The sequence below is a fragment of the Abrus precatorius genome, unplaced genomic scaffold, assembly GCF_003935025.1.
Source record: "Abrus precatorius isolate BTA unplaced genomic scaffold, Abrus_2018 Scaffold9, whole genome shotgun sequence".
NCBI classification, from domain to species: domain Eukaryota; kingdom Viridiplantae; phylum Streptophyta; class Magnoliopsida; order Fabales; family Fabaceae; genus Abrus; species Abrus precatorius.
In genome coordinates, this window is record NW_020874439.1 from 28,367,540 (window position 1) to 28,382,856 (window position 15,317).

The window sequence follows — 15,317 nt, forward strand, 5'->3', positions numbered from 1 at the left end:
ACAGTATGGATCTCATGCAAGAAATAAACAACTCAATAGTTTTATTACTATGATTTTAAAAAAGATGGGAGTAGAAAACTATAATTTCAATACATAAAATTCAAATCTAAGGGAGTTTGATTTAGAATTTGGGGGGAAAACAACAACATTCGGAAAGCTTAACATTAGTCAGTAATTAATACGTAACTAATATTGTAATTTTTATTTTGATGATTTTGATATATTTCGATGTTGTTATATTCAATGATGGAGGATAAATAATTAAATAAGATAAAATTAATCAAATAAATTTGATAAGGATGATAAAATTCATTTCAAATTTCAGTCACTTATATTCTAAATTTAATATTTTCCTTTGAGTTTGAATTATTTATATTTTTTACCTGATAATTTGATTTATTTTTGATATCTAACTTATAAATTTAAAATTTTGACTTAAATTAAAAAAATATGTGCCATATACTTGTTAATAATTTTTATATTGATGCCACGAATCTCAATCCGTGAAAATTTTCTCTTGTCAAATGAAAAAGGCCGTTACTTACATAATTTGCAGCGGTGCATAAAACATGAAGAAAGAATTCGCTGAGTATCCCCTTCTGTTGCGTATCATTTAATTTTATCTAAGGTAATATTAACAGAAAATTGAACTCATAAAAGTTGTATTTCTAGTTCATTATATATTTTGTTAAATCATATTTTAAAAATCCACATAGCTTGATTTAAAATTTTAAAAACTGAATAACCAAAAGTTGTACACTTGGCTTCATGTAATTAGTTTTGTACTCTAAAAAACTAGAGAAACCTACGCATGACAAGCAGTGTCGGGTTCCTCCAATTCTATGCCCTCCTGAGCAAGCCTTTTATCCTTGTACACGTACCACCTAGCACAAAATAAATATATAACCAAATTCAAACCACTCAACATAGCCAAGAGCCAGTAGAAGTAATAGAGTTTCCCCTGGTTAAGATTGTCGGCGAGCCATGGCTTATGGTGGCGTGTCACTTTGTGCACTAAAGTCACCAATAAAGAGCTAAAGAAAAATCCCAAAGACAGTGTGCTCAAAAACAAGCCCGTGCTCATCGTTTTCATCCCTTTGGGACATTCTCTGAGGAAAAAATCTAGCTGTCCTATGTACGTAAAGGCCTCCCCAGACCCCACAAAAAAGAATTGTGGGACCAACCAGAACACACTCATGGGAAGATCCGCATTTGGATTATCCGTTAAACCATGTGAATGTGCCACCCTTAACCGCTTTGTTTCGGTCAGTGCTGCTGCCACCATGGCAAGGATTGAGAACACCAACCCAACACCAATGCGTTGTAAAGGGGTTAGTCCTTGTGGGTTGTTGAGCACTTTTCTTGCTATGGGTGTGATGACACGATCGTAAATAGGCACCGTTAGGAGAATGCTTCCGACGAAGAAGACGGTTAGAGATGCCGGTGGGATTTGGAATGAGCTTCCGATGTGGCGGTTCATTGTGTCCGCTTGTGACACTGAGAATGTGGTCATTTGGGCATACACGCTCCAAAACATTATGCTGGTTGCCCATATGGGTAACATTCTTAGCACCATTTTAACTTCTTCCACGTCTGTTAAGGTTGATAGATACCATTTCCTTTCTACTGCCTCTGTTTTTGGGTCCTTCATTGCTGCCTTGTCCAAGAACCTGCTCCATTAACATTCAATTAATTATTTCTTGAAAGTAATCACCTCCCAATAACAAGAAAATTACTCTTATTGGGGTATTACCAAGGTTTTGTTAGCTAGCAAAAAGACTTCAATTCATTTGATAGGACAAGAAAAGGGAAATAAAAGGAGACAAAATATTAATACTTTTAAGGTATTTATAAATTAAAATATTAAATTAGTATCCTTATTCTATAATTTTGAATAAAATTTGCATATTCATTCATGTTGGGCGTGGCGTAGCACAAGCCACAAAGCCATATCCGTGACAGAAGAATGAGCGGGAGAGAGACAAAGGGTACGTCCTCTCAGAGACAGACTTGCACTGCTACCTGCAGTGCATCGCCGCCCGTGATTCCTCCACCTTTATTCTTTTACAACCGACTACCCTCATTTTTATATTTTATAGCTATTACAGTAATATACAAAGGAACATGAGAGCTGTACCGTGTGGATAATATTCCATTCAATTCGGTTATAAGAACAAAAGGTTTTCATCCATTTTAATTTTTAATTTAATTTTTAACATATCTAATTCCTTTATTTTTATTCAAATAATTTGATATTGATTATAGATCTAGAATATTACATAATTTTAAAGAAGAATTAGTAGAACATGGCTGAAATCTTAAAAAAACAGTAGAATAATGGATTATTGTTTAAAGAAAAAGAAACTGCGAAATTTAATTTTTGTGGATGAATTTTGTAAACAAAAGATTTAATTGATGCTAGTTATAAAACTTTGCAAGTTTGAGTAGGAAATAATACACACACATGACATGTCTAATATATGAATGTCGATTGATTGTGTATCGTTTAAAGCAAAGGTGCATGACAGGATGATAGGACAGACATTTTGGTCCTTGTTTTAACTTTAAGGGTGGATGAACATGCCCAAACCCTCGAGCAGAGGAACCGAAAAACTAGCTTAGTTGTCCATTTCATGACCGACTTTGAGTATCCAATTAATAATACCATCAAAAATACTAAACTCTACCCCATCTAGCTAGCTAGCCTCAACCACAAAGACATTACACTCTTCGAAGTCCTGTTTCAATTATTTATGTTCATGTTTCTACCAATTACCAAATCCAATGACCTTCTTCAAAGTTTTCTATTCAAAGATTTGTAAGTTATCCCAGAACCACACGCAATGACATGTTTGTGCAGTTGCTTCTAACGTTAGCTCAAATAAGATATACGAAATCCTCGTGGTGAAATGGCAAATAATAGAATATCCACTTACCTGACCTGTAAGATCCACTTTGTGTAAAAGAAAACATCAAAAGTATCAATTAAGATATATATTCACCCCAACAATACTATTGCTTATTTAATATGTATCAAAAAATAAATATGTATAAATTTTATTTAATATTTATTTTATATAATAATAAAGAAAACATAAGAGAATATAACGAGAATCGTGCACTTTATATTCTTTAATTTAGTTGCAAGAGTGACTATATGCAGATTGACAGACGACAAGGATAATTAGGAATTGTTACAATGCATCGTTACAATAGAGAAAAAGGACTACCTCAGGTAACACCACACCGGCACTAAGTTGAAGGAAATGACGTTATTTTCTTTCCAATAATCTTTTTTATAAAATTCAATTATTGTATACTTCTATATTTTTTTATGTAGTAAATATTTTTATGGAATCCTTACATTAATAATAGCTTAAATCAATTCTAAATACTTATATTAACAAAAATGGATAAATTAATATCCAGGAGAAGAATAATCTTGTTCTTTTTTAACATATTACATGGTATTCACGTGAACAGAAATTATTTAGTAAAAGTATGTGAGTAATATTAGATTAGTTTATTATAGGAACCAATAATAAGTGTGTATATACTAATAAAATATCTGAAGTGATTGAGTGAGTTTTACCGGAACTGCTTGCTATGGGGCAGCATCTGCTTCTTCTTCTTGAGAGTTTCATCAGCGATATCATCCAAGTTGAACAACAAGGAACAATCAGAAGGCAATTCCAAGTGTCTCTTCCTCCAAGCCGCCACAAACACCACCGCAATCTGAGTTAACGGGCTACCCACGAGTTTCTTGAATCGGTACCTCCTAGTCCCTGTTAAGAACACTAGAAGACCCACCAAAATAGCACCCACACATATCCCATAACCCCAATCTCTGCCTACGTGATCTTGAATGTACACAAGAACCGTCACTGCGGTTAGAGACCCTATGCTTATGAAGAAGAAGAACCAGTTGAAGAATTTTATCATCTGCTTTTTCTCTCCTTTGTCTGAATCATCGAACTGATCGGAACCAAACCCTGACACACTCGATTTCAGACCACCAATACCAAGTGCTGTCACATAAAGAGCTATATAAAGCACCATTAGCTGCGTGTTGCTTGCAGGTACACAATCTCTTGTGCATTTTGGAGGATGTAGGCTTGGAATTATTGTTGATATTGTCAAGATTGTAACACCCTGGAACATGTTAATATCCCACAACATTCAAACTACTATTTTTATTAATATTCGACAAAAAAAAAATTAAGGTTGCATTGTCTTACAGTTGCTTGAACGGTTACAAAGATGGCCACAGTGAGGTATCTGTGATCAATCATGGCAAGTCATAATTTATTATATTATAAAAAGCAAAAGTTTAATTTTAAAAAAATTGAATCTTGCTTTTGGTTTTCTTTTAATAATATATAAATGAGTGAACACAAACCTTCCAATAAAAGTGTCAGCTACAAAACCACCCAGCAAACAGAGCATAAAGGAGGTTCCCAAGAAGTTGGTGACTGTGTTGGCAGAGGAAGCATTGCCCAAATGCATGGTACCCGTCAAATATGTCACCAAATTTACGGCAATGCCCATTGTCGTTAACCGTTCACATGCTTCTACTCCTGATACATTACATAGAACAAAAGGAAAATATAAGATTAAGACTGTTTTCTTTCAAAGTGTGAGATTGGCATTAAAAAACAAGTTAATGAAAGGTATTGGAGACCTAAAATCATGGCAGCAGAAGTCCAACCACCGGTTCTGGACCTCTCTGCTGGGCGACCCTTGTAGTTCCATGCATCTGGGATATATTGAAGAGTGCTCATTAGAGAAAGGGATTTGAACAGTGAACTGAAATGGTACCAATTAAGGGGAATGAGGAGGTATAGTTGCATGCCACAAGGAGGCTTAAGGTTATGTGGCTTTATATACACTGTTCAATAATTGAGTGTTTATTCTATGTTCAATATAATTATCTTTTCTCTTGTATTTATCTTTTTATATGTCGGCATCTCTAAATTGCTTCTAATAAAATTAAGACAAGCAAATATTTGCTTCGTTTTTATCGTGTAAAAAACATTTTTCCTTTTATTCATAAGGGGGCACAGATGACTAGGATTTATATTAAAATGTTCATATAGCCTATGCCTAACCAATCCTTCATAAGAATCATATGAAAAATTAGAAATAACATGGCAATCTTGATCTAGGATAAACTAAAAATAATAGTAACTTCGCACGAATTGTCATATACTCTTGGAATCAGCTGAATTCCTGATTCACACGCATGAAGTTATCATGTTATTTGGACAGACGTTAGAATATAAGTAGGATCTTGAAAACCTGGTGCGAGAGACGGTGGATATGGATTTTCTTGTTCCTTCTTTTATTAGGGTCATCAAATTAGCCAAGCTTGTCGATTTATCATGTTTTCACCTATTAAAATTAGTAGATGAAGAATTGAAAAGGAACTAACAAATTTAAATCTTTATATTTTCAGTATAATTTATTTAATTCGTAGGTTTAATAGATTCAAAAGATAATCCGTTAGTTCAAAAATAATATTGCTTTACTTCTTGATCACGATAATTGATAAATCTTAAAAATATAAAAGCTATTAAAACTTATAAACAAATTTTTTAAAATTGATTTTATATCACTACTAAAATATCAGGTTATTTATTTAAGAGGTAGTAGTAATAACTTTGGTTTTTGGAGTGATTCTTTCATCTCCCTTTAATATGATAAGTAACAGGAGTTTTTCAATAAAGAAAGGATAAAAATGTAAAATGTTGATTCAATTAAACAATTTAATAAAGGAAACCACTAATTTTTGGTTGCCTCACACACGTCAAAGAGAAGCCAAGTCAAGTCTGGAAGGTGGAGCCACCTTGCCGATCCTAAGCCACGTTCCACAACTCTTCCTTCAACTAATGCATTGTAACCACTTTGCACCAAAATCCGTCATCGCAGCGTGGCATGCCATACGAGGCAGCACCACTGCTGGAGCTAAAGAGTTTACGGGGTTGGAATGACGACAATTAATAAGTCTAATATGTTTTTATAGTATATTTATTCTATATTTTATTTGGATTTTGTGCATATATATATATATAATTTAACATAAGAAGCCTCCAATTAGATTTTTAAGTTTTTTTGTCCAAATTGGTTAGAAATTATAGTTTCGTAGCAATTAGCATATCTAGATTCTAGAAGCAAGCACAAGAATACTTTAGCCACACGTACAGTCGCTAATAGCTTTACACAACTGTATTTATTTGCCACAAGTCTAATTATAAAAAGTTTTTAAAATTTTTAAATCCTATTAAAAAGAGACATTGGTAGCAATTCACTATCCTATTCTACATCTACGTTTCAATCTTTAATACATTTTTTCTCTCGTCTCTCTTGTATGAAATTTTTGACATATTATAGGTAAAACTTAGAGCTTTAAGTAACCATACTTAAAAATTTAGATTTCATTTCATCTCTAGTTTGCTATTTTTTTTATTATAATTTTCTTTAGTATGCGTAACTAAGTTCATTGTTAAAGTTATGAGAATTCTTGTTCATGAATTTATAGAATTTTAATAATTGAATCTAAATTTAATTTCTGTTCATGATTGATTAGTATTTACCTATTGCGCATAATTGTATGTTATAACATAATTCTAATTAATTATATTGTCAGGCGACTGTATCTCGATTAGTTAATGAATCTATAAGATAAAACGAAAAAAAAGATTAAGTGGATCAAATCAATCTTTTTCTTCCAATCATTATTAAAATAACAAATTCAAAAATACTTTATGCTTTCTTAAATTAATATATTGCATGACCATTGTGAATGTTAGTTTAGAAAAAAGAATGTTAATATTTCATGATCATTGAGTATTGATAGTATTTGTATAAACAATTAGTAATCACTAAAAAATCAGATTTAGAGTTAAATAGAAAAAATATATAAAAGATTGAATGAGAAAAACACATATATCATATTCCTCTCCTATAAGTTCAACTAAGACATACAATGTGTTACTTGCTTTTATTTATAATTTATTTTATAATTGAATTCTATGTTTATTTAATTTCGTATTATTTAAGTTCAAACAATTGAATTAGAAAATTTTTAGTAATTAGAATCAATCCTTGTAGAACGATAATTTTGAAAACGTATTTTAGAATACTATATTACTTTTCGATAAGTACACTTGTCCAATAAATAAAGTTGTTGAAACATAAGAGTAATAGCGAGACAGAAAGAGAGAATAAGGTGTGAGTCAGACAAGATAGATTGATGTTTTATCTTTTCTAATAACTTTTCATCTTCTCAAACAACTCTTTACCATGCATATACTGTGACCACCATGTTGTTGTCTTTCTTTGATGACATTCCATCTTCTCCAACAATATTCTCTCATCCAATTTGTATACCTACTTACATATTAACTAGTTTGTAATTTGACATAAACTCCTTTCATTACAAGAAAACACACTTGTTTTGATATGTTTATTTTGATTTGTCTCAGGTCTTATGGTAATTTGAGTTTTCTGGGTGGTGAGGGATTTTTACAAAGAAGATTGATAAGAAAAAAAATTGAAAAGACAAACACAACTGTAGAGCTAAGCAGTGCCAAAAAAGAAAAAAGGATAATAGAATATGAAAATTATAGAACTATCCTTCTATAGGATTATTTTCTTTGTTATATTATTAATTATTTAATTAAAAAACTTCTCAATCAAATTATTTACAATGCATTTCTATACAATTTTTTAAAAAGTTAAAACTTTCTTACTTATCAAAACTTATGAGAAGAAAATAAAAAATTATGAAAGAACAAAAAATCACCTTAATTTTTGTGAGATTGAAAGTGACATAGCTTTATTGAAAGTTTGGACATAGCATTACTTTACTTTAGAATTAAAATTATAATATTAAATTTATCATAATTTTTTAGAATTACAAAATTATTATGTTTTATATATGTTGTTAACTTTTAAAATAAAAAATAATTGTTTAATCATACCATTATGATAAGAATTCTCAAAGTCAAGAGATATATTATAATTTAAGTACATGAGAGAGTTTAATTTGAAATATTGGTTTATTAAATAATAAGAAAGATATATGTTTTAAATATCGTATTTAATTTTTTATTTTAATCTGAGATCCATAACATTGACGCTTCTTTTAAAAGTTAATGTTATGGTAATTTCACTCATACTGATCCAATGGTAATTTTCTTTTTCTCTTTTCTCTTTGGCGACTTCTTTTATTCAACTATCAGTATTTGATGTCAAAACAGAGGACAAGAAACAAAATTTTGGAAAACTCGACGAAAAGGGAGTCGTCATCAATGTTTGATTATTGAGAAAAGTATTGGAAAAAATAACTAATCTTTTAAACAAAGATGGATTTAAAAGTTGATAATAGGCAGGAAAGATGTTAGGACTGAGAATTATTTATTTAAAAAGCTTACATTGTGAAAATTTATTGAGTTTGAAAATTTTTTTATATAAAAAGCTTCATTATACTTTAATGCAGATGTCATTGTTAGTTCTATTTTATTAATATTGTTGTTTTTTATTTTTATTTTTATTTTTATTCTTATTATTTTAAAAGCTGTACAGACATGACACTGGATCATCTTGCCATATGGAAAAGGAACTGAATTTTATTTGACACTTTATTTCTTTATTTGTCCGTAATCTGACTAATCTCAAAAGCTTTTTTAAAAAAATAATAATATAAAAAGGAATAAAAGTAGACAAGAAACCAGGATCTAGTAACACTAGACAAAAGACACTTCCACGGTTTCTTATAAAACATATAGTCAGTATGACATAAATAAGAATAATAAACAAAGCATAATATAAAACAAATAAAAGAATTACATGGCCAAGCATGAAGTACGGTTCCCAAAAACACTTGGTTTTTATTATTTATTTTTTTGGCTCCGAAATCACAAAAAAAAAAAGAAGTACTATGTTTATTAAGATTTTGAATGTGAGTTGAATTTAAAATTAGAGGACAGTAAGCTTAAACTTATTGTTTGTTTAAAATATTTAATGTAATATAGATTTAAAATTATTTTCCTTATATATGTTGTCTTATTATCTAACACATTCTTAAAGTTATCTTATTTATATGCCCTTTAATTACTAACTCACCAATATAAAACTTTTATCATTTTAGACTCATCTTTAAGTTTAATCAGTTTTGATTTAATTATGACTTACATTTTTTTTTATCTTTTTTTTATCCCTAAATTATACTTTTAGTTTGAACCTTTACTTGAGGACTTTTTTTTCTTGGTTTTTTTTAATGTAGATCCAATAATTTGTTATTGCTTTATTTTTCATTTGATTTGGCTTATTTTAAAATGTTGACTTTTCAATTTCTTTATCATTTTTTGGGCTTCAAATTTTTTGAATTGGATTCTAATCTATATTACAATTTTGAATATGGATCCAATTCAAGATTAAAAGAGAGTATACTTAAACTTAAGTAATATGTTTGTCTATAAAAAGTCTAAAAGTTTTAAATTTATCCTTTACATAATTATTATCTTACTGACTATAGATTTTTTAATATTCTAACACTAATTAAAATTATGCACACAAAAAGAAAAGTTAATTCTATATTAAATACGTGAGAAAAAGAGAGCAGAAGATATTATAAAAGAATTTGAGAGAACAAGTTTAAGAAGATACATGAACTCATATTAGAGTGTATGTATTAATTTCCTAAAGAGATTAAAGTTAGGCTATTTATATGCAAGAAAAATTTTAATAACACTCTTTAATACACTCTGCAATCATAACTAAGAAGCAATCTAGGTTAATTATTAAAAAAAAAGAAGCAAAGGAACAAACTTAGCTGAAAGAGTTAATTAATAACTACCTAAATAAATACAATATATGTATTTGTATATGTTCCAATATTATGTTATAACAAATTTATTAAAGAAAGTTATTATTAAATCACACCATAATTATTTTTGAAAATGAATTAACTCAACTCATCACCTATTTTATTACTTAATGTATTTGATGCTAAAAGATTATATTGGCAAAGCATTGGAGTTTTTTGGGTTGTCTTTTTATATAGACAAATGTTTAAATAAGTTGACTTATTGTATCTCACTAAAACAGTAGAAAGAGGTTATCACTTTTGAAAGAGTGCATAATAGCTCATTGATCGAGTACTCTTGTGCCAAAAATGAATGGGGTTAAGTGATATGCCGAAACTGTGAGATGTAAAAATGAATCAGTAGGAGAGTATTCTGCCTTAGAGGGAAGGACCTGAACAAGCAGTGATGGATGAAACGGAAGCGAGAATGTCAGCTTAAATAATGCAAATGTTGGTGAGAATCCAATGCCTCGAAAACCTAAGGGTTCCTCTACAAAGTTCGTCCATAAAGGGTGAGTCAAGGCCTAAGATTAAGCCAAAAGGCGTAGTCGATGTATAACAAGTAAATATTTATGTACTACCCCTTGTTAGTCTTGAGGGACGGAGGAGGCTAGGTTAGCCGAAATATGGTTATCGATTTAAGGATGCAAGTTACCCCTACTTTTTTAGGATAAGAAGGGGTAGAGAAAATGCATTTGGTTGGTGCATTTTTAATATTGAATCATTAGAATAAAAATATTGAGAGAGAAGAAAGAAAATGAACTCATTATTATTTTCACACACCACTCAACCATCATTTTTCATATTGCAATTGCATACTATTTATCGTTGGATCAAGTTGATTTTTGAACAACATATTTGTTACATGTGAATATTCATTTTGTCTAATTGGATCATTGAAAAAGTTTAAAGAAGGAGAAACAAAGGTTATGATTTCATGCTCTACAATTGAGATTTTTCATCTTGTTTTTTGTTTATAAGCATTGGTGCTTTGATTGTTTGTAAGCATAATTTGTCTATTCATTGAAGATTTTTTTATTCTCTTTATTGATCATAGTAAATTATTTCTTTAATTTAGACGACTTATGATTTTTTACTCTTATTTTAAATTTTTTTTTACTTTAACAATTATTTGTCTCTTATACTATTTTGTGGTTTTATTTTTATTCTATTTTTGTTATTAAACCTAATTAATTCTTGTAAGTTTTAGGGAATATTTTTTGCTAATAATTACTCTCATATTGTGTTTATGTTATTGTATTGACATTTTTCTATTACAAAGCATTTAAAGTTTAAAGACTAGATTGAGCTTCCCTTTTAAGCAAAGTTCAAAGACATCTCACTACCACATGAAAACAAATACGAAAAAACTAGGACCCTACACACATGAACACAACGCTTCCTCAATTAACACAATTAGATATTTGCAGCAAGGCTTCATTCATAATTCAGTATGAAAATCAATAAGTATTGGAATGGTTATTTATTTTTCGTATGGGCTTGCCCACCGCTTGTTCTTGAGACGATTGCAAACAACTCAGGCCTACAATCAAAAGCAACAATGCTGTAGCTAATCCAAGAAAAAAATTCCGGTCCACGCTTGACCCAATAGAGAGGCCAACCTTCTTTAAATTTAGTATTGAGACTGACGCATAAGGATTAAGGAGGCAAAATCATTCCCTTAGATTAGCATTCAACTTATATTTTCCCCACTTTTAACTATAATTTGATTTTTGTACGTAAATCAGCAAATTAAGTTTATAAGAGAAAGAAAATGTGATCCAAACCATAGGCAACAACGTGCAAGATTAAGATTCAATTTTATTATGAGAAGAAAAAAAAAATGTAAACACTGTTCGTCGCTGGCTATGCTAATAATCACGAGAATGAAGCGGGGCTATTGACCCCCATACAATCACATGATCAAAGACTAGCTGAGCATATTTTCAAATTCAACAACTATTACATTTTCCCAAATAATAAACAAAAGATTATGTAAGCCACACAAAAAGGAATGCAGGGGATGTGAGTATTTCATCAAACAAGTTCATGGTAATCAAAGAAACCAGCAGAAATACGAAAAGCTATTAATGGAATATTATATGAGAAACCAGCAGAAAAAGGATACATTAATCTCAACTACGTGGATTTGATGAACTTACCATGAACTCATGCAATATCCTCTTACGAATATTTTTAATAATTTTTATTAATATATAAATTAAATGTCAAATAAAATTTGAATTTATTATCTTAAAAATATTAAAAAAATCAATAATTTCATTTAATAAGTAAAAAAATTAAAAAGAAAATATGAGGATTTAAAATAATTCATTTTTTATCCATTTCTTTTGAAATAAATACCCGTTTGAGTTTCTTAAATTATAAATGTCAAACACTTTAATTTTTAATTATATACAAATTTTATTTTAGTTCTTTCTTCTTTTAAAATGACATTCATTTTAGTTCTTTTTAATACAAAATGATAATAAAAATTGAATAAAATAATTAAAAAGAGTAATTATGTAAAATACTTTTTATAAGATTAACTAAAGTGATTAACTCTTACCATTTAAGGAACTAAAAATGGTGAGTGGAGTTCCCTTTTTTTGTCACTGTTTTTTGCAACTATATTTTGGTCTTGTTCCCTTTTCGTTTTCGTTTATGGTCGTGAAATGCTGAAATTCAAGGCCCAACGCAACAAAGCAATACCCGGGGGATACCAAAACTAAAGCAAGCTTGCTACATAGCGAGAGAGAGCGTGAGTTGCCCTGAACCATCTTCAATTTATATTTTTCTATTTAAAATATTATCAATGGGTGGATTTGACACTTACGTTTCTTGTTTCCATGTTAAGGGATGGTTTTTCTTTGGCAACTTGTATGATACTTAATATCCATTCCAAAGAATCTTTCCCGACATAACCAAAAGCTAAAAAAATGGTAAAAGCCTGTGGTTTTCGTTCGAATCGAAACATGCTATGTATGTATAATTGATAATGAATAGAAGTACTTTCAGTGGCATGTGATATCAGCGCCTTCCCTCTTTGCCTTAAAGAAGTTATCGAAGTTATTAAGGAAAGAAAGATGCATGCCATCATGTTCCTGGATCTTAAATTTATTAAAAGAAAACTTAAATCACACATCATGAGTTATCAAAATTAGGGTATTACACAGTCATTTTATAGGAATAGATCGTACATGTTAACTACATTCATTAGCGTAATGCCATTTTCTCTTGGATCTTTCATAATGAATAATGTCATGATCTTCATGGCACTGAAACATTCATGAGAACTAATCTTGCCATTTATTCACTTAATTTTGCTAACATGTACATGATAAGATTGCAAAAAGACTACGGTTATAGCTCTTAACCGCTGTAAATTACCTTTACCTTTTTTGAAAGGGTAAATTATCTTTACCTTAAAACTGTCAAGTCACAATGTTCACTTTCATGGAACTGAAAATAGAGAAGGCATTTAATGTAGAGTTAACTATTAAAATTCATTGCCAACATTCTTTGAATTTTTCAGCGCATTATCTTTTGATTGTATTCTTTGTGCAAGTAAGCAAATTATTTTTTTACTATCATTGTTCTTTATTGTAAATTTTAGTGCCTCAAGAGGTTTCATTAAGAAATAATACCCTGTGGTCCTAGAAAACTTTTGTAAAGAATACTCAAGTGTGAATTACTGTAGTTGTACTTAAAATTATTATGTAGTGAAAAAAATTGACTTATAGGTTGATGATTGGACATGGCCATCAAGTGGTTAGTATTCATTTTGTGATGACCATTGTCTAACACTTCAAATAATTAATTAATCTTCTTTTCTAAACCATTCTTGAGCCCTTGTTTTGCTGAAAACAATTTTTATTTGTCTAAAACTTAAGAAACACAATTTTCTTATGTTTTCCTCTGTGGATTTCAACTAAAAACATATATGAATGACATTCCATTCCATTCCTTGAGCTTTATGCATTGGCGCCTTCATTAACAACTTAAACACATCACAGCAGAGAACATTCCATCATATTTGAAAAATTAGAAAGTCACTTAAGACTGCAATCACTAGAAATTAAATTACGGTTACAAATTACAACTTCATTCTCAGCAAATGAGTTAGCATGCACGGTGCAAACAACAATAATCACAAAACAAACGAACACAAAATCACAAACAAAGTAAGGTGCACATCTGAGAAGTGATTAATCTAGAATGGCACTTAACTAGGCACATTGGAAGTCAGAGGGTGGTGTTTTCTCACAGGCGTTAAGGATCAAGCTAAGTGAAATGGGAATGTTAAGATTAATGCCAAGTATGTTAGCTTTAATGGCAGTGCAGAGACAAAGTGCAACTTCAAGATCAATGAGTCCTTCTAACACCGAGCAACATGGGTGATCTGGTGGTGACCCCACAACTGCACCAATTGGTCCATTAAGAATCTTAGCACATTCACCTAACTTTAGTGCATCTCTGGGACAACTCTTTGTAGCAGGAGTTGGGTTTGGGAAAGGGAATGGGTTAGGCTTTGGATTAGGCTGTGTACAAGTGAAGCAGCCATTTGCCATCACAAAGAAAAGCAAATTGATGACCAAAAACAGACCGAGAGTTGAAGATCTAGAAGAATCCATCGCTACTAATTAACCGCGGAAAATTAGCAGTATAATGATGCTTAGCTTAATTACAACTCTAATAAGCTTGTGTGAAGGAAGAGTAATTAGTGATGGGGTTATATATAGTGCTAAAGGGTTACTGTAAATTTTGCACGAGATTAAATAATGTTTGTCGAAGTTTTGATATTTGAGGTAGCAACCACGTGAAGCGACGAGGCTGTGTTTGAATGTAGCTGGCAGGACAAGTGAATGAACATAAAAAAAGGTAAGCTTTCCATTTCCCAATAGGAAATATTTAATTGTGAATTATTCAAAAGGCATGGTGGTTTTCCATTTTAGCTTTATGGATAGATTATGATATCGACCAAATGGCATGTGAGTGAAGGGTTGAAGCATTCCCGTGAACTTAATCCATGATGCGCGGGAAACGACCTGTGAATCTGTGATTTGATTCTCAGTAGTGGGGCTTATTGCTTCAATTTATTTTTTGTAATAGGGACAACCTTTGCAATGTCCTCAGGGATAATGTATGTCCTACAAAGACAACCTTTCCCCAATGATCATCCATTTTAATTTGATCCCCCAATGGGGGGTATTCGGGTTCCGCCACCACGACCCACAGCAAAATTGATCTTCTTGTTTATATATTCATGGGTTCACACACCTAATTTCCTTGCAATACAACATCATCTTTCCATACAATAATTAATCACGTTTTAAATAAGACATCATTTGTCTTCTTTACTTTTACTCACGACCAGGTGCTAATTAACACACACATATATAAAGTAGAATTAATTGTTATATTAAAATAAATATAACATATGAAATCA

The 15,317-nt window shown here is 30.6% G+C and overlaps 2 protein-coding genes across 2 annotated transcripts; both read right to left on the bottom strand.

Moving 5' to 3' along the window:
* Positions 1 to 805: 805 nt before the first annotated feature.
* On the bottom strand, positions 806 to 4,781 carry LOC113850579 (protein NRT1/ PTR FAMILY 6.3-like). The gene is made up of 5 exons (XM_027481161.1): positions 4,682 to 4,781; positions 4,400 to 4,577; positions 4,239 to 4,278; positions 3,593 to 4,152; positions 806 to 1,670 (listed from the first exon to the last, which is right to left on the bottom strand). The coding sequence occupies exons 1-5, from the start codon at positions 4,779 to 4,781 to the stop codon at positions 806 to 808; spliced, it is 1,743 nt and encodes a 580-aa protein (XP_027336962.1).
* A 9,316-nt stretch (positions 4,782 to 14,097) lies between these two features.
* LOC113849870 (14 kDa proline-rich protein DC2.15-like) lies at positions 14,098 to 14,502 on the bottom strand. Its single transcript, XM_027480086.1, has one exon. The coding sequence runs from the start codon at positions 14,500 to 14,502 to the stop codon at positions 14,098 to 14,100; it is 405 nt and encodes a 134-aa protein (XP_027335887.1).
* Positions 14,503 to 15,317: the final 815 nt, after the last annotated feature.